The 20,912-nt window shown below is 41.0% G+C and overlaps 1 protein-coding gene across 1 annotated transcript in view; it reads right to left on the bottom strand.

Moving 5' to 3' along the window:
* CDK5RAP2 (CDK5 regulatory subunit associated protein 2) overlaps positions 1–20,912 on the bottom strand; it is a 70,071-nt gene that overhangs the window by 15,018 nt on the left and 34,141 nt on the right. The window contains 12 exon segments of the mRNA XM_068211445.1: positions 1,493–1,618; positions 2,106–2,189; positions 2,753–2,937; positions 3,684–3,732; positions 5,975–6,207; positions 8,139–8,736; positions 10,866–10,982; positions 12,352–12,616; positions 15,301–15,763; positions 17,913–18,100; positions 18,705–18,752; positions 19,343–19,438. Coding sequence (XP_068067546.1) covers positions 1,493–1,618; positions 2,106–2,189; positions 2,753–2,937; positions 3,684–3,732; positions 5,975–6,207; positions 8,139–8,736; positions 10,866–10,982; positions 12,352–12,616; positions 15,301–15,763; positions 17,913–18,100; positions 18,705–18,752; positions 19,343–19,438 — 2,452 coding nt within the window.

Raw genomic sequence — 20,912 nt, 5'->3', positions numbered from 1 at the left:
TCTACAGGAATGATGCAATCATTACCAGCATTTGAGTAATTTATAGGATACTGGAAGCCCAGAGGCATTTAAATACTTAAAGAATCTAAATATTAAAAATAACATGGCAAGAACAGTAGGCAGATATGTGTATATACATCCATACAATATTTATCAGACACGAATAAATCTGTGCAATAACTTCTGTTGAACAAACAATTCAATATCATGAGTTTAGCAGGTTGCCATAAACAATTAAGTATGTTACAACTTGGCCTTGTGTTTTAAAGGAAAACAAACTAAGGACATTCAGTTAAAAGCAAAAATGTTGAATGCAAGTCACAGAATGGTTTGGGTTGGAAGGGACCTTAAGGTTCAATTAGTTCCAATCCCCTGCCATGGCAGGGACACCTTCCACTGTCCCAGGCTGCTCCAAGCCCTGTCCAATCCGGCCTTGGGCGCTTCCAGGGATCCAGGGGCAGCCACAGCTGCTCGGAGCACCCTGTGCCAGGGCCTCCCCATCCTCACAGGGAACAATTCCTTCCTGATATCCCATCATGACCTGCCCTCCTTCAGCTTAAGGCCATTCCCACATGCCCTTGGGAATCCTCTCAGCTTCACTTCAGGATTTCTTTTTCCACCTAAAGTCAAAGAAAGCTCATCTATCAGGAAAAAGGAGCATCACTAGCAAGAGAACATGTGCATATCTGATAGCATGAAAGAGATCTTTGATAGAGAGAGAAACAAGAACTGAAAGAACACAGTGACAAAAAGCAGCTGCTCTAACAGGTAGCTGCTTTTTTTCTTTACTTTTCCAAATTTCTCCTGCACTCATTGGTAGATGTGCTAAGGCAACAAGAAGACAGATGGAAGGCATAAGACAGTTTATAAAGAAAATATACTTTCACTGCATTAATGGATGCCCTTGCCAGAATCTTTATGAAGCTGTAAAAGAGTTGGAAGTGTTTCAGTGTGGTTATTTCACAAGCACAGAATGCCTTTCCAGCAGTGTAAATACTTCACGAATGAAATGGATGCTTTTTAGCCACCTTTCCATCACTGTAAATTATCCCTGAAAGCAAACTGCCATGTGCAGGTTGCCTCCATTTAAACAACAACAGAAATGGATCATGGGGATGATGTAAAACATAATGAATCTAATGTCAATACCAGTGGAACTGAGGAAAAGGAAAGTATGTCTGTATTTATTACCTGCTTCCAGTCTGAGTAATATTGCATATTAATCAATTTTCCTATGGGGGAAAAGGTGAGAAGGAGAGAGAAGCAAAGTGTAGAAAAATACAGGATGGGGTGCTTCAAAAGGTGTTCCAAAAGCATCTTTGTGAAAGCTGGCTTCTTGTGAAAAGTTTTAAATCCACCTCAGAACTTGGCTTTCAGAGATGCTGAACACCAGCAACAGAGAACAGTGGCTCCAAACCTATCCATTGGCATTTGAGCCCTCAGGCTCTCAGCAGGAAAGGTGGATTCAGTTTCTCATTAAATGAATTCTTACCTTGATCTAGTTCCTTGTCTGTTACTTGTCTCTCAAGCTGCTTCCTCAGTCTCTCATTAGTTTTTATGGAGTATTCTAAACGCTGTCTCAGGATTCTAATTTCTTGCAGATGCTCCATTAATAACTCTAAATAAAGCAAGAGACCACTTCTTATTTAGAGCAGATGATTGTATTCTTTTACACTATGTACTCTTGTCAAATCTAATGGGTGTTAATCCTAAAAGATGACACAGAGCTGTTAAAAATGGCAGATATTGAATATCTGACTCCACAACATTCTTCCTATACAGTGCTCAAACCATGCATTCAGTGACAACTCCTACTCTACATTCTAACTTAAACAATGGTCCAGAGTTTTAAGGCTCTTCAGATTTCTTCTCCCTACAAAACTGGAATAGATAACAATTTTATCTACTTAAACATTCCCTGTACTGAGGAAAGAATCCAAAGGTCTGCAATGCAGCTCCACATTCTGGCTCGACACACCACCAGCACACCTTTTTCCTTACAACAATAGGAAGCTCCCAGAGTAACTGAGAGAGAAATTTGACTTTGACTTACACAATGCACTCCACAGTAAAGAAATCTGTTGTATCAAGTTTCATTACTGTACCTTTTCCTTCTTGCTTTGCTATTCTACAATTTTTCTTCCACTGGCTGCAAGTTTCATCCTTCCTCAGGAGCCGATCTGTTCTAGCTGTCAGTGTGTGATGTGTCAGTTTATCCATGTCACACACTCCTGGTTTACTCTGCAATATTTCTCCCCGAACAGGATGTGCCAGCTCAGCTATTAAATTTTCATTGCTGCCGATAAAGTACTGCAAGCATCACTTGTGTTTAGTGGAACTATCCAGGTCAAACATGACACCACTTATTAATTATGCAGCACTTAACAATTCTCAAGGAAACACAACACTGGCTTCCATAAAAATGGAAAATCTCTCCTTTTCCACATAATAATCTCTTGACAATTGTCTATTTTCACCTTATAACTTGTCTATTTCAAGAGTGTCTGGAGCAATGTAAAAGCTGGTAGCTTAAAACAAGGACACAAACTAACACACTTTATACTGCCTCAAAAAGGCTAATTCAGATGGTTGCCATCTCTGTGTGCCTCATCACTGAAACTGCAATGATTATGCAAGGAACTGGAAAGCTGAGGCAGACAAAGATTCTTCATTATTTCTTAATTAGTTCCCTTGTGTGTTATTTATCAGCTTTTCCCACTATCCAGCAAATCTTCCATGGGAAAAACATTACCTGGAGGAAACTTGCTTGGCAGAAGTGGCAGCGTGCTGTGCTGGCCTTCCAGGTCATGCCTGTGCTCAGGTGAGCCAAGAGGAGACTTCTCTGACAAATCAAAGTCAGACGAGCTGTGAAGAGCAGATGGCACAGGAGACTCATCCTGCAGATGCTGGTACATGGTGGCATTCTTCTCATTATTCCTTTGGTGCCAAATAAAATGGTTTAAAATATAAAAGTTTATAAAGTATGTAAAAGTATAAAAATATGAACAGAGGATTTACACCAATTTACAGGTAAATTTATGCAACAGGGCATGAAAAGCCACCGCACACCAGAGGCTGTATCAAGACTGAAATTCAGAGCTCACTGAAGTCAGCAGGAATAGTCACTGGCCCTCCAGCCTACTTTGTATTTTCCAGCACCAGGCAGTCACCTTTGTGTTCAGGGGGCCTCAAGCTGCCTTGAACAGGGAGCTGAGCATTTCTGTAGCACAGAAGAATCCCAAGATGGCAGAAAACCAACAAACACTGCACAACAACACCTGCTCTCTTCACCTTCAGCATCAAGGTGCTGTGACAATGAACTTCAGCAGTGCTGCACTTGAGCGACCCTGAGCCAGCCCCAAAGGCATGGGGACACACAGGGAGGGACTGTCCCCCCTGGCATCTGCACCAGGATAAGGTCTCAGCATGCACCACAGTGGAGTGTGGACATGGTTATTTTTGTTCATGAAAAGAACAGTCCTGGTGGCACAGTGTTTCTCTTTCAGTATCTCACCTGCTTGGTGAGAAGTGGGGGAAAAAGCCTTAATCTGTTTTCAATCGGTGTTTTATTAACAAAATAAGCAAAGCCCTGCTAAACAGCTAAACATGCCACAAAACATGGAGTATCCTTACCAACTCATGAAAAAAACATATTTTTGCTGAACATTCAGTTGCACTCTTACCTTTGAGCTAACTCATAAAGTATAGTGACTTCTGTACCAATTGATTCCCCTGCAAAGCAGAAACAGCTGATTAAAACCACATACTGAGAATTACAATTTTTTCCCTTCCATCTTACTCGGTTTAAATACAGAGTGGTAAATTAATGAGAAATTAGAGGAGTCAACAGATACTAGCACACTTTATATTAGTGTCAAATCCTGTACAAGACCAAAACCATTTATAGCCCAGCAACAAAGCAATAGCTTTGCTCTGGAACTCACAAAAAAATTATCAGGGACCACAGGTGCCAGATTTTACAGCCTTGCTGTTTTAATTAGCATACCTATTTGAAATAATTGTGCTACATGGCAAAAGGATTACAGGCCCACATTGTTACTTCTTCAATAACATTTATATAAAAGAAATTCCATTGCACTTGGATTTTTTGTGCTTGTTTTGGAGTCAGGCTAACCAGTAATCCTTAATGAAGGAGCACACACAGGATTTTGCCTGCAACATTCTCTGTGGAATTGTGTGTGAGCACAGGCACAACTCAGTGCAAGAGATCTGGACTCAGACTCTAATTTGAATAAAGAAATAAGAGCTTGGTGGTGTCACCTTGGCTCCCCCTATTTTAAAATGTTTGTGCAATTAAGCAAAAGTGGCAGGGAAGAGTTGCACAGCTGAAATTTCAGGGGAATGAACTGAAGGTCAGGATGGAAATGCAGAGACAGACAGCTGCTCGTGCTTCTTCTTTACAGTCAATTCTTAGTACCCTGGATGTTCTTTACAACCCTACAAACATCATTTTACTTTAATGTGTGATTCAATGCAGCACCATTGTGTTAGATATATTGAATTGTCTCAGTTGTCAGTGACTTTTCATAGTATATAGGATACCATCTGTTGGTTTAAAGGCATTTAATGTTTATTCACTACAGTCTTCTCATTTGCAATGCAAGGAAACTCTGTAGCCACCGAAATCGTTGAATACACTCCATCTTTTATTACCCTGCTATGACACAAGGCTGTAATACCTTTTTCTCATACACAGCTGCTTTATATGAGCAATCAAAACTGCAACATCCTGCCAGGATCTGCAGGGAAAGGCAGAACACAGATCATGCTATGGCTGGGCCTCAAATGGGGCTGAAAAAGGCAGCTGCAGAGCAGTTCCAGGAGGATGGGAGGCTCAGGGTCCCATCTCAGGCACCTCAAGTGTTTTGCTGCTGCAGCTGACATCTGTGAAGGATTGCTGGTTCTTTGGGTCAGCAAGAGCAGCACTTGTGACACCAGGAAAAGGTCTTGCTTTCTGTTCCTCACAACAGCATCCCTTCTCCATCACTCTCCTGCTAACTTTCTCCAAACTACAGACTGAAGGCAGTATGCAGGTTATACTCCTCCTTCAAGTGCCAAATGTCAATTGTGATGCTCATTTTCCAAAACATGGCTGTATTTTAGCTATCTTATGAAAGGCAGTGTACATTTCTCCACCGGCCAGACTAGCAGGCAGCAAGATGCAGGTCCCTTAGGAAAATCATGGAATAATTTAGGTTGGAAAAGACATCTTAGATCATTGAGTTCAACTGTTACCCCAGCACTGCCAGGCCCAGCACTAAATTATGTCCCCAGGTGTCTTCAACAGTTCCCTGAAAGAGGAAACCCTGAAGCTATGTGTAACAAAACTTTAAAACAACCGCTATTTTTTTTGGCAGTTAAAATATGCTTGTGCTGACAGCAAACCAAATAGCAGGTGTCAATAAAGAGTACAGATACAAAAGTAAAATCCAGACAAGGAGCAATGGCCACACAGTAAAACACAGGAAGTTCCACCTCAACATGAGGAAGAACAACTTTACATTGAGGGTGGAGCAGGTGTCCAAGGAGGGTGTGGAGTCTCCTTCTCTGGAGACATTCCAAACCCACCTGGACACATTCCTGTGTCACCTGTTCCAGGTGACCCTGCCTTGGCAGGGACTTGGACTGGATGATCTCCAGAGGTCCCTTCCAATTCTGTGATTCTTTGTGATTCTTGTTAGATCATAAAAATGTTACCTTTCATGACAGTCCTCCCCAGTGAAGGACGGCAAGATATTGAGATAGTAAAGATGGGATTTTAAGAAAAAATTCTTCCCTGTGAGAGTGGGGAGGTCCTGGCACAGGGTGCCCAGAGAAGCTGTGGCTGCCCCTGGATCCATCTTAAAGCAACCAACAGCAAGGAAGCCTTCCTTTCTCCAACAACCAAATAAAATCCCTCCCACTTCAAGGGTGTTCATCTATCTGACAACAAGCACAAAATATTGCTGCTCACCATAGAGGAATTTCATTTCCAGTTTCTCAAACAGCAGCACACTTTGGTTCAGCTGCTCACGGAAGCCTTCAGCAACATCATAATCAACATCACTGGCCTGGAGCAGCTCCTCAAAGGCCTTCAGCAGGCTGGTGAGGTGCTCGTGGTAGGTGGCACAGCCACAGCGGATCTCCTTGATTTGCTGGCACTGGAAGGACAGCTCCCGAACTTGTGAATGAACTAACGAATCATACCTGAGAAAATGAAATTAGCTGTAAAGCCTGCTGGCCATAAATGACATTTAAATATAAATAAAATGGGAATTAAACTTATATTCCTAAACTATAATTTTATGTGGCTCAATTTGCTTTTAAAATGCTTTTAAACAGCCACAATGAGAGATGTATTGTCTCTGCCTGTTGAGTTTGGTATTTAGAGATTATTCTCCTTCACTTAACTGCATCATTTATAAAAAGGGCCAAAACTAATGGGATGACTTGTTGGCCTGCTTGGAAAGAACATGGATGGCAGCAGAGGTGCCAAATTAAACCAAGTAAGAGTGAATACATGTCAAATCATTTTCAAGAATACATATATTTTTCCTGACTGGTTGGGGATTTTTTTTTTTTGGTTTGGTGTTTTGTGGTTTTCTTAACTCCCTATGGAAGCAGACAACTGTCCCTTCTCTGAAATTTTATGTATTTCCTGCCAAAACCACAGTATTGGACTTTCTGAACTGATGGTTTCACCCAGTCTGAAATTCTCCATACCTCTGCATGTGTATTGCAAGAAATAGTGACAACCACTGTGCTGCCCAAACTCCTGTGCTCCACAAGCCAGGGTATAAATTTCAACTCAGATCAATTGCATTTATTTATTGAATTTACACTTGCAAATGTAGGCATTTGCAAGTGTAAATTCAATACTGCCACTGTTTGTACCACAGGTAGAGTTCTTTCTCCAGAATCATCCATTAGCAGGGAAAAAAGGAGAGAAGATGTTAAAAGATGCAGGGAATCAAACAAAATCTATGGTGTTGTGGGTTGTTATAGCATTTTTACTGTCATTTGTATAGGAAGAGATGCATAACTCATTTTGGGGTCTGTCATTTGTGACTCATGACATTGTCCTAGACAGTGGCCATAAAAACCTCACAGTGATCCACAGGGTCTCACTCCTTAATTTACATTTAGATCTTTCTTTGGAAAATGGGTGAGGCATATTTTCAAGGGCTGTAAATTTCTATGGACTCTGTAACACCACTGTATTTTACAACGTGAGCCTCAGACACACAATAGTCCATGCTGGTGGTTGTTCACTGTCTCCAAATATTTCCACTCAAGCATTTGGAAGAAAGGCACAAGGCTAAATGCCTTTCCTCGTTACAATTTCTGGTATTCCAAGGGCCCTCAGGACATTAATAATATTTAAAAGGGAGAAAAGGGGGGTGGATGTTAAAAAAGGCTCACTCTTATGATCCCCCACTGTATGTTTGCAATTTGCACATGTGTAGCCAAAATGCTGCCTCAAGTCTCATACAAAATCCAAGACTGATACTTCTCAGTCTCCCATAAATGATTTTCCAGCTTATGAGCTTATGCTATAAGATTTCATTCATTAATTCTGTATTTATCGCCTCTCACATCCTTCACAGGCAGGCATTACAGCCCTCAACTGCAAAATAAATTGGAACTAGAGCGTGAACACCTTATGTTTACACATCAAGTCTGGGCACTCAAACAGAAGGGCCAGCACCAATCTGCCAGCCCACTGCCACAAAAACATTGCTGTCTTAAATGGGGTGCTCCATTTTCCTACATTTGGCACCTGAAAATATCCTGAGTGATGCAGACTGTGGTGCTTTGATGACAGAGGTGATCCTGTCTCACAGGTGACCTGAGATCTGAGCTGGCTCCAGAGAGGATCTCTCACAGCAAAGACAGTTGTGGGCCTGAGGTGTGGGGAGAGACAGATGTGTCTGGCACAGATGATGACACAAATTTATCAGTTTTGTACTTAGGGAGTCTTTTAACACAACATTTCACTTCCGTTATGCTAATGTTAGTGAAATTTAGCCTTTACTGTAACAACACTTGTGAATAAAATTATCCCCATCTCACCTTGCTATGCTATTTGGTATTGCTGTTTACAAAAGGGAACCTCAAAGAGCAGCAGTTTTACTCACTTGGATGGTGATGTTGCTCTCAGACTGTTCTGAAGAGGATACATTTCATCAAGATGCACATTCACAACTAGCTCTTTGTCAAGTTCTGCCTCATTGGCCAACAGCAGTTCCTTAAGGTTTTGTGCTGCCCATGTATCAGGAGCTTCCACAGACTCAGATTGCCTGGTTTTGTTGTGGATCTCATAATCCAGCTGAGGGCCAGCAGAGGATGTCTGCACTCCTTCCATGGCTGTTCCTTGCACTTGTGTGACAAACCCTTCCACAGGCAGGGCTGCATCCCTCACAACTCCACTGGAAACGCCACTGAACAGGAGCTGCTCAGAGCCCTGCAGCTGCAGCAGGAACATTTTGTACTTTTCAAGCTCAGACTGCATACTTTTAACTCTTTGTTTCAATTCTTCTATATCCTCTGTGGCTCCACAGCCATGGAGTGCATCAGCTCTTGCTCCACTCCCTTGGTGAGCACGCAGGCACTCGGAGTCCGAATGTGCAGGGGCTGAGTCAATGTCCTCGTGTCCCATGGGATAAAACTCTTCATCCACCTCTTCTAAGGAACTCTGGATATTCCCATTGCTAATGCTAAGATGATTTTGCATTTCTGAAAAACAGAAGGCTTGTGTGTGAATATTAGTGTTTCTTTCTCTGACATTCTGTTCTTAACAGCACTAGAATGAATTATTTCAATTCTATAAGAGCAGAATTAAAATGTAGGTAATTACAAGCTGTACATTATTACTTTGGGACTTTTGACCTCTCTCTATGATTTGCTATTGATTCAATTTGCACATCAAGTATTTCAAATCCTTTATTACCTTTCAAATAAACAATACTCAAAATACAACCAACTTTCTCTTCCCAAATGCTTGAAACTTCCTTTTGCTATATGCTCTCCTGAATAACTGATCAAGCCCAGACCTATCCAGCCACAAAAATGATAACCTCAAACATGAGGCAAAGGAGACTCTGACTTCACATGGCTCCTCCTAAAGCTTCTAATTAAATATTCTTCTTCTCTCCACTTCAAAAATCTATACAAAACCATTTGGAGCATAAAGTCAGTGGAATTTTAAAAAGTCTATCAACAAAATAGAAAAGGAGTCTATAATAACTTCTTTTTAAAAGGTGTTCTAAACAATCCCCACTGAAGTGTTTGGTATTAAAGGTGTGAACATCACATCCCTCAGGTGACTTTGCCATCCCTAAGTAATGCAATCACCTCAGATTCAGCCCAATAAAAGCCATATAATCCTACAGATGATCCATGTTTAGAGTTCTGTGCATGTTGAGAGCTATAGGTGTAAGTAGCCAGCAAAATTATTATTTTCTAGTTACCAGCAAATTAAATTTTCCCCTTCTATTAGTTCTGCAAAAGATCACTATGAATTAGAACTTCCCTTCTGGGAGCCGATTCATTGATCTTTCAGACAGGTTGCAATACTTTCAGATTGGTTTCCATGGAGAATTTGAATGTCCAGGTTCAAGCTGTAAATCAGTACAAAAACTCAGGGGGAGCAGCTCTGTATTAAAGTCCAAGACCAAGACCAGGAGAATAAAAATAAATATTACCTAAGAGCTGGAATAAAATGAAGCTGTGATTGTGGGATATGAACACTGTCCAGAGAAGCTGTGGCTGCCTCATCCCTGGAATGTTCAAGGCCAGGCTGGGCTTGGAGCAGCCTGGGACAGTGGGAGGTGTCCCTGCCCATGGCAGGGGTGGCATGGGATGAGCTTTAAGGTCCCTTCCAACCCAAACCATTCTCTGATTTGACATCAAGGCCCAAGGATGTTTCCTGCACTCTACTCATTTTGTGTGGCATTCCAAAGGAAGGAAGTGCTTCCAGGAAAGTGCCTGGGTATGAATCCTGGAGGACACAAGAAGGGAATGCAACACTGCATTCATGAGCTTCTGCTGCAGTAACACAGATGGCAAAAATCCCCAACACCAGGTGAACGCCAACTCTGAAACCCTGATTCCATGCATCATTCCAGATAACAAAGAGAGAAAGTAAAACCAGATCCTAGCAAAGATACTTCAGATCAGAGCACTGGCTGTGGTTTTTAATGCAAGAGTGCCCTTTAATTAAAAAGGAGAACTAATGAGCTCCCTGTGCACGTGTCCACACCCCCACAGGGTACACGGAGCAGGACCCTGCACACCACAGGATTACTGAATTGTCCATGTCCTCTGCACTCTCCAGTGTTATCCAGGTTACTCAAGCCCTTCCAAAAAAGACTAATGGATGATGCACAAACATGGAACATGCAGCACTAAGCCTATTTACATTTTCATTAAATTATTCCATTAGGTTTCAGCCTACTTGAATGCCTTCAAATAATTCAGATAAGCAAAATTCTATCATTCAGTTGCTCCATTCCAATAGTTCAGAACTAGATGGAGACGCAGTAACAAACATTTAATTCAGAGAGGAGTTCAGAAGTGAGGTCATTAGCAACAGAGATCAGAGTCAGGCATGCAACTCATTATTTTTACTGGAAACCAGACTCATAAATCCCTGTGGCCTTTCTGAAAGCACAACCCTGAAAGACCAACTCGGATTCTTGGAGCAATTAATCCATAGCAGCTAAGAAAACCACATTTAAAATCCACAAATAACAGCAAGGGAGATGATTACCTGAAGCAATTTACAATTTTGTACAACTCAGAAGAAACTGAAGTTTTTTAATTTCCTTTTTTTTAAAAAATTCTGTACCATGTAAATGCTCTACCTTGACAGTTTTGCTGATTTTTGTCCTTCATACTTTCATTCTTGTCCCCTGTACCTGGATCAACATCTTGGAACTCCACCTGGGTCTCAGTATTATCCAATTTGAGCAATGAGACAACTGGAGAACAGTGAAGAAAGGTAAAAGAGAAATCAGTAAGAGACTGAAAAAATGGAAGTGGGGGTAGTTTAAAACAAAAAACTAAATCAAAACCAACCACGCAAATCAATAAATAAAATCAAAAAAGTAAAAAGAACCCACACCTCATAAACACAAACCTGGTTCTCCGACAGTTTGGAAAGGGAAAATCTTTATTGATAATATGAGTATCTTTAAGTACTTGAACTAATTATAAGGGAAACCACTCAGAATTCATTGCAAAGGCTCCTGCTACCAAATGAAGATAAACATTTGTAGGTCCCCTTTGTAATGGAGCAGCAAATCAATCTCTAGTGCATTTTTAAATGTTTTATGTTCAGCTTAGAGAGAAGGCTCAGAAGTTTCTCCAATGTGAGCACTGATCACAAACCAATCTGCTGCAATCACTGCAGCAAGTCTCAGAATCAGCAAGTGTGCAGCACAACTGCTACCCAAGGGAAAAAGCCCAGAGTGGAAAGGAAATCCCAGGAGTGCAGCTTCTGAATCCTTTCAGGATCTAATTCAGAAGCCCTGTCCTTCAGGATTCTCCATGGCTTTTGCACCCTCCAGAATTAATTGCTCCAGTCCCATCACCCAAAGTATCCATAACAAATTGTACCATATCTGTGCCTTACCACAACAATGTTCTTTTTAACACACCCTCTGCAGCCTCTGGGTCTGACAGTGGCTCACCCACCACTTGTCTGAGTCTTATTTTCATATTTACTCTCCCTTTCCTATCCTTCAGACCCCTACTCAGTTTTTAATCTAACTGCTAAGTGCATTTTTATTTTTCTACCACCCCAAATCTTCATCTAATACCCATTGCTCTGTCTTACAATTTGTCATACTTTGCTGATCCCAGTACTTTGTCAACAACGGAGTTTAAATTAACCCAGCCACAGTGGGAACAGACACGGCTGACTTGACTGATCAGTGGAATATTGGAAAAGTTTAATTATCCAGCATAAACAAAATCAAGATCTTTATACTCTCTTGTCTCCATTACAGGCAGTTTTCATTAAATTTGGCATCTTATTAGGGAAAGTTTTATTTACCTAAACATTGATATATGCGTGCACATGTAAGCACCCTGTGATCTGCCATTTATTACAGATTTTACAGGTGTACGCAGCACTTTTTGTCCCACAAAAAGCTGGTTTACATCTTAGTGGCAAACAGAAAAAAAAGGTGTTTTTTCAAGGTCTACACATATTTGTCCACTCAAGAAACTTGCAAGATTAAGCAGTATTGTAGTGTATAAAGATGATCTGCATTTACTTTCTGCTGCAAGAGAAGCTGCCACTACTCCAGGCAGGACCACGAGTCACCAGCTTTGGTCTTTATTTACCTCTCCCTGATGTGCTGCCCTGTGCAGGCTCCTCTGGAAGGTTTTCAGCTCCAGACTCATGCAGTAACTGTCCATTAGGCTGTGCCTGGAATGGTTTGGTTTGTGCTCCACAGGCTCTCAGACCTTCAGGAGGTGCCCTGGAACGATGCTGTGCTTCTGAAGCTGATTTCTGCAGCCAGGAGTTCAAAGGGACCTTTCCTAATGCTCTGCAGGATCTTACAAGCACAGGCAGACGTGACTTCTTGGGCAAGGAAGCAGAGTCAGCCTGAAGAAGGCATGAAAGCAAATGGGCAGTCAGTGACTTGTGTGTAACAGTCAAGTGCAGGAAGTATAAACAAACATTCCAGGAAAAATAAGAATTTTCCTGTAAAATCAGGCAGCTGTCACCTTAGTTTTGAAAATAAAATTGCAATACCCTTGGCTACATGAGAAGTAAACATTCAGAGAGGCAAAATACCCATTCCACTGGTAAATTTTCTCTAAGTCCCAGCTGTTCATGCATCTATAACTTTCCAGCTCCTGAAGCAGGACAGCAAATCCAGCAGTGCCTACCAAAGGCTTTTAACCATCAGGTGTATTAATTAGCTCTGCATTTGTGGCTGCCTTAGGAAAATAGCTTCTCACCCAAAGTGACCTCTCTAACTGCTACTTCCCACTGTCATTTATATCATAAATGTCTGCTAGCCCAGCAACTTTTTCCCTTAAAACCTTTTTTTTTTTAATTTAAGGATCCTCCTCCTTTTTCAACAAGTCCTAAGCTTATTTTCCTTTCTTCCTTTAGTCTCCACCCAACACTCCCTACTTGCACAGCTTTGAGAAAATCAGCATAACTTTGCATCAGCCACAGAGGACATTTATTCTGCCACAGAGAAATCCTGTATGAACAAAACCAGTTTCTTCACCCATCCACTCTGTAAGTTGCTTCTGAAGTATTCCCATTTCCTGCTGTAACAGTCATTCCCTCACTGGAGTTGGGGGAAGCTACATTTCCTAAATCACTACATTTTAGCCTCTCACCTTTGGAAGTCTCTGCATAAAATAAATGTTCCTTGTTTAAACCACACAGCATAAACCACCGCTGTCTCCAAAAAGATAAAAGCATGCCATGTGTTGATGAGAGTTATGGAATTGTGTGTAATAATAATAAAAACCAATAATGGCATGTTCAGATAGATTTAGTTTATAATTTTGCTGTTCATTTGCTCCACCAGTGCTGTTAAGTCCCCTAATTTCTTTCACCACCCAATGTATTCTGAAATACCTTCCCACATTCACTTCTCAGCAATTACAGGCTTTACACAATTTAAAATCATAAAAAGCAAGTTCCATTTTCCAAATGCCATCCTCAATTCCTTTTGTACATACATGAGAACAGTATCCTTCACAGGCTGCAAAATAAATCCAAAAGTTCCAGCTAACTAAACTGCTTTAATAACATCGAACCATTTCCAGCTGTCTCAGGGCTGTGGCACAGACACATTTGTCACCCAGATTACCCAAAGGCCACTTCAGCTGGCTACATCAAATTATTTATAAAAGCCATTCCAAAGCTAAAGATACAGTGCATTAGTCCAAACAAGAAAGCTTTTAAAGGAACTCATTCAAGGGCTGCATTGAGGGCGCCACTGATTAAACCAGAGAGGAATCTGGAAAATGGTGAATAAGAACAGCAAACTGAAACTCAGGGAACTTGAAAAAAACAAGAAGATTGCAGAAAGAATCAGAAAATCATGGAATGGTTTGGGTTGGAAGAGACATTAAAGCTCATCTCATTCCACCTCCTGCCATGGCAGGGACACCTTCCCCAGGCTGCTCCAAGCCCTGTCCAGCCTGGCCTTGGGCACTCCCAGGGATCCAGGGGCAGCCACAGCTGCTCTGGGCACCCTGTGCCAGGGCCTCACCACCCTCACAGGGAAGAATTCTTTCCTAATATTCCATCTTTAATATCTCAATATCTTGTCCTCCTTCACCTTCAGGCCATTCCCCCTTGTCCTGTCACTTCATGCTCAGGACAAAGCCTTATCAACACTCCTTCATTTGCAAGCCCCTTCCTTCAGAAAAATGAACCCAAGAGGAACAAGCCAGAATAAAAATGAACTGCTCCTAATTGCTACCTCTCAGAAATCTCTTGATCACTAAAGTTATGGTAACCACTCTTTGCAGAAGGTGCTACGACATTCCCTGTTAGCAGTGCACAAAATCAAAAGCGACGCTCCCCTCTGTCTGCTCCACAGGATCCAAGATCTTCAAAGAGTTTTCAACTTCACTTCTATCACTGCTGCTGAAACAATACACAGAAGTCTTTAGCAGACACTGTTTTCCCACCTCTTTGTTTGGGATCACACACTGCCTGCAGACAGAAGGCTTCAAAACTCCTCTGGCCCGAGCACACCCTGCCTGCAGTCCCAGAACAGACTCTGAGCACTCAGGTCCCACACTGGCACAGCAAACTGCCCCATTCCGCAGGGCACTCCTGGCCACGCTTCTCAGGAAGCAACACACAATGACAGGCTGCTAATAAAAGCCTACAATTGAGATTTGAGTTTGTGGAAGTGTCCCACTGACCCCTCCACAGCCTGCTCCCAGATGTGATGCAAATCTGGAATTTTCTAGAACACTTTTCGCCATTTACATTTCATCAGTTCCGAATGCTCTAGTTCTGTACATTATGAACAAGAAACACAGACTCTCTTTTTCCAGAAGCTGTAATATTTACGAGTATGTGGTCCCAGGGAGGACTGAAATTCAATTAATTAATGTTCTAAAGCATGCTGAAGTAGGAGATGAAAAGCTCTGAACATTAAGAACAATTATCTAAAATATATTTGGCTTACATCTCTTTTCCTAATATTAAAAGTCATACAAAAGTAAGATTTAATATTAGAAATGAAACATATTTTTCCCTTTTATACATCTACTCCCTAAGTACAAAAAAGAGAATAAACTTACTTCATTTGTTCTAGCAAAAGAAAGTCTTTCATGCTGTTCACCCTTCCTATACACATTTTCTTGCTGACGTTCTGCTTCTGCATTTAATCTTGAATATTTTGACTTTTCTTCTGAGGCTCCTTTTTTGCCTTCATGTTTGAATCTCATGACATTACTCTCTAAAGTCATTGTTTGCATAGCTGCATCTTTCAATTCCACTTTCAACGACTGACTCGCCTTATTAATCTGTGGCACTGCATCTGGGTAAAGCTTCTCCTCCCCATCAAAAGTTGATTTCAATTCTACTCGCTGCTTTAAGAATTTAGTGACCTGCTTGAAATGTTTGAGTTGAGCTCTTAGTTGAATAATCATTTGCCTAAGATCTTTTTCATCCTTTTTCTCTATATCTTCACTTGAACATTCTTCCTCTGTCGTGTTCAGATGATCTAACAGTTCATTTACAATTTTCATTTGTTCTTGTCTGCTACACTCAGGAAAGAGGAGAGAAAAGACATGAATTTAGATTTTTATTTAAGCAAACAAAAATACCTTCCAAGAAACCCTTCTGCTGTGTTGTGACATATCTGAAATTCCCAGGATGTTCTGTTTTACTCACTAATGAATTACTCACTAACAGAGTTTTTGGAACCTTTTCACAACATGAATTATATCATAAATTGCCTCATCATGGCTCTTCTTCTATTTAACACAGAAATACAAGAAATATTAATAGATTCTCAAAAAGTTTACTCTCTACCTTAAAAGTTAATTTATACCAACACTACACCAGACTGTAGACCATATAATCATAGATTAGTCCAAGTTAAGAACCCACAAGGACCATCAAAGTGCAACTCCTGGCCCTGATGTTGATTTTTTGTGCAATTCTACTCCTCCATGAATTTCTAATGGAACAGGGAAGATGAAAAGTGAGAAATTAGCCAAAAAGCCTGCAAAACCAGCTCATTACAGAGACCAAACTGTCCCATGGATAACTAGCAGCTCATGGACAGCAGTTTGGAAAGCAATGTTTTAAGAGAAACTTAAGCCAAATAAAAGGCATTTAAAGCACAAGCAAGCTCTGCAATTCTAGAGATAATTTCATGTGTCCAATAGAGAGCTGTTTGTGCCATTAAACATATAAACCAGAGTTTTAAACAACTGCATTTGTATCGTTTAGCATTTGAAATGGTAGAAGCTAACTAGGCTTTTTATGGCTTCCTCTGGCATCTAATGGCATTAGTGAGAATTCAGCTATGCAAAGCACAGGCTCATCACCCATCAGCCTGGTCATTTATATTTTAACATAGGAAAAATTACACACTGGAGTGGTAAAGATGACGGTGCTACAATTACTCATTAGCCAACTTTTAAGTAAAGATAACAAATAAACAATGTTTTCTCTTCATTTCTAAGGGAGTACTATCTCCTCATTCACCACTAACTACTCCTGTGACAACTAAGACAATTTATGCCTGTTGGGAGAGTTTTAAATAGTGATGTGAAAATACAGAATTGCCCGAGTGAAGCCAAGTGCAGCATGGTGAACAGAGAAACCAGGGTTTGACTGGTGTAACTCCACTGGAGATTCTGCTCCCAGCACTAACAGGAACTGGAAAAATCACAGAATTCTGCACATAGTCAGTCCAGAGAACAGGAAAGCAAGGAAAGAAGGAAAAGGAGCTACAGAACAAGGAAAGGAACATGACAATGAGCTACAGCAAAGATGTAACTCAGTGCTCAACCAGGAGATAAAGTGGTGTGAGCAGGAAACTGGTGTAAATCAGTCAGGGTGTGTGGTTTTCCTGTACAGGTTTTCCTTGCTTGGCATTGTCCAGTTCCTATGGAAATGAGCATGTCAGCTGGGAATTGATCAAATCTCAGTGTAACACACACACACTCTTGAATTCCAGTGGTGCCAGTAGGGCTTGTATAGGTTTGGGTCAACAAGTGTTTTCTCCTACATGAAAAGTGACCCAAGAACTTGGAACACAGTTCAGCCAGTCCTACAGGCAGTGGCACTGGAATAACCCTTTAGTCAAGTGCAGGACAGGGGCCCAAACTCCCTGAACTGAGAGCAGTAAAGCCCTGTTCAGGCAGTCCAGGGGAAGTGGCAAAGGGCACTCAGTGTGCAGCAGCATCCATTCAAAATTACCCCTGTAAAAATCAACTCCTCCATCTTTAGATCCTTCTACAGACTGTTTTTACAGCAGTAAACTGTTGTCCCTTCCACCACACCACTTTTCACTGGCCTGTGCTTTCAGATAGTTTGTTTCTTTCAAGAAAAACACCAGCTACTGTCAACTAAGCACTTTGACTCTGTTAGACCCCATCCTGGAAACAACCAGTCCCTGCAGTAAAGCTCCCTGGATCAGTAACTTTGCAGAGCTTCTTTCTTACAATGGTACAATGGGTTTGTTTTTTTTTTTTTTTTTTTTTTTTAAGGATTTCTACTGATAGTGTGTTTCCTAATTACTTAATTGCATGATAGACTAAAATGGCTCTGAAGGTGCCTTGCCAATCTCTCAGGTAAATTAGACAGTGCCATTATCTAAATTCACTTTAGCAAAATTACCTTATTCTCCTCTCAAATAGAAATACTGTCAAAAGCAGTGCATATCCCTCATACTTACGTAGATTCCAGCACAGATGTTCTATTTTCTCTTAGAAGAGATGTGAGCAAGTTCTCTTCTGTTTCATGTTCACTCATTCCTGCTCTGCCCAAGTGTTTGTCAGTTGCATCATGCTCAAATTGAGGCTTAATTGGACTCCTATAATGTCTGTCTTTGCAGAAACTCTCTGAATAGCCTAATGGAGTTATCTGTTAAAAAATTGCAAACATTGTCTTATTACACAGGTATGTAATGTTCTATTAAATTCAGGGCTGTAATCTTTCTGTAATCAGGTTCTGTAATTCCTGATGCTCTTTATCTACATTAAGAAGCATCCACAGACATTTTGCTGACTATTTATTAATAGAAAAACTAATTAACATCTATTTCATATGATTAATTCATAGGGATCAGTTGTTTAGTAAGGAGTAAGAAGATTTCCCCGAAGGTCTTTATCTAACAAGAGGTATGAAACTTCTGGAATGTTGCCTGCAGACTGCAGCTAACAATTTTATTAGCTCAGCTTTGAATCATCTGTATGTACAGTAGAGATTCTGTCCTGGGATCTCCAGATTCAAGCCCTGATGGCTGGGACAGGACAAAACTCGGAAGCATTTACAAGCTGCCACCTTTCTGTATAAAAGAGCATGGATGTGTCTGAGGGAATTTCTACCTGGGATCTCTACAGCCATTCAAACCCCAATTAAACAATCAAAATCTGCAGCAATGACATGAGAATCCAATCTGGGCACATTTGGGTACAAATCCCATCAACAACAAGAGCCAAAAGAGTTTTTACAATACATCACTTACCTGTTTATCTGCCTCACAAGGAAAATCCAAAGACACTTGAAGGCATACCTGGTAAACAGAGAAATACAGAAATTACAGATTTCATAGAGCAAAATATCATACACCTTCAACATTACAAACCAGTCTGCAACCTGAGTTATTTTATGATTGCATGATGCTTTCTCTTACATTGATTAGATTGAGAGGACAGCAGATTCCTGTTTGTATGAAAATGCAGTTTACCATTTACCAAGCTATCGAGCATTTCAACCCTAAAGGAGGATCTACAGGATTTTTGCCTCAATCACAGCAAGTGAATCTCACACAATTTGTGCTCCAGGCCTGACTGCAATGGAGGCAGGAAATAACCTGTAAAGAAATAGAATTTCAAGGGACTCTGCCACCCCCATTCAGGGTGACTATGAGTACTCAAACAACAGAAAACAAGGTCCACAATGAAAGCAATCTTGAATGCAAAACCAGTCCAGAAATACAGGGAAAAGCTTCCAGAAGATCTTTAGGATAACAATTAGTTGAAAGCAAAATCAGATACCAAGAAAAGTATGTTTTGTTTGCAAGAGACTTTATGCTCTAAGAAAATGAAGTAATTTTAAAGGCATGCAGAGAAGAGAGAGAGCACTGTTCCACAGTGTTCCTACCTGACTGACCCTCTCACAAAACTGACTGTTCTGCACCTTCCTGTCATTGTCACCATCTTCAGGCTGCATCACAGGCTTCTCTGTTGTTTCAAGACACTACACAAAGTATGGAATGATGTGAAAATGTAGCACAAAAAAAAGTACTGTGATATGAAACATGCATAAATAAGTCAGTGATATGTCTTAAAAGAAAAATAAAAAAGCCTGTAATACAAAGTAACAAACACTGAATTAGATTCCTTCAATAAGATCAAAGAAAATTAATATAAACCCCAGGAATGACTCATATCAAATAAAGTGAAACTTTATCTTACACATTCCTTCGTTTTTATTTAACCCTTCCTCCTCAGAATTTATAGAACATATTAAAACCATTTAACCTCTTGTGGTAAAGGAGCTCTGCATCCTCAGTCATGTCCCCATTCTGCCTATTTTATTTTCCAATTTCCAGAATTTATTTTTATTTGCTACACAATTTAGGCTCCTCTCCAGCATTCAAGAAATAGATGCTTTTAAAAGCAAGCACATGTGGCTTGCTGTACACTAGAAAGATTTACTGTGCCACTGAAGGTTACAATCTGCCGTGTCTATGCCTAAATTTGCCCATTTGCAGCAAACGGTGCCAAATCATCTTTTACTCCTTATTTCCCACAGAACCCAACCTCTCATTCCCTGAGCAAAGAGGAGGAGGAGGACTCAGCTTTTTTAGGAGCAGCACCCAAGTCCCTGACATCAGCATCACTGAGAGCAGGAGCAGAATGCCTTTGGTTTGCTGGATGCTGTTGGGCACTTCCAGGGATCCAGAGGCTGCTCTGGGCACCCTGTGCCTGTCAGGATCTGTGATATTTGGATGCTCCTGAGATTGCAGAAAGTCTCTGTCTTTCAGCCCCGCTGCCAAAGAAGGAGTCAGAATTCGTCTGTGCTGGTTTTCAAGGTTGTTTATTTCTTTTTATCTAAAATATTTTCTCTCTGAAGTACAGCAGGTCTGTCCTGCAGGACAGTGTGCGGGGCTCTGCCCCTCAGTGGGATGTTACAAACATTATATGCCAAAAACTACTATGTGTTTTATTTACAATAATGTGCCAATACCTATCACCCATAGTGTGTCCCCAGCCTAAACCCATAGAAAAATGCCAACACCACAGTGAAACGTGGAGGGCATGAAGAAGAAGAAAAAGGACAAGGCACACCCAGTTTCCTCCATCTTGCCCCCTTTGAACCCTTCATCTAGAATCCTAAAATTCTACTTTTGCACCCGTGTCACACTAATTACTACTTCTATCAAACACTCAGAGCTTGTAATTCATCCTGTAAGATTGAAAACCCTTTTCCATGGACAGAGATCAAAGACAGTGTCTCTCAGGGCTCTGTACAGGGAGCTCCTGACCACGGTCCCAGACCTTCCAGAGCAGCCAGAGGGATGCCCAGGATTCCCACATGTGCCAGGGTCTGCCCACTCTCACTCATATTAGGAAGAATTTCTTCCTAATATGCCACCTAAACCCGCACTCCTTCATCTTAAGGCCATTCCCTGTGTCCTGTCCCTCCATCCCTTGTCCCCAGTCCCTCC

This window comes from Anomalospiza imberbis, chromosome 21, assembly GCF_031753505.1.
Source record: "Anomalospiza imberbis isolate Cuckoo-Finch-1a 21T00152 chromosome 21, ASM3175350v1, whole genome shotgun sequence".
Lineage (NCBI taxonomy): Eukaryota > Metazoa > Chordata > Aves > Passeriformes > Viduidae > Anomalospiza > Anomalospiza imberbis.
Note: the sequence above shows the minus strand (reverse complement) of the source record. Positions and strands in the feature narration are given on the sequence as shown.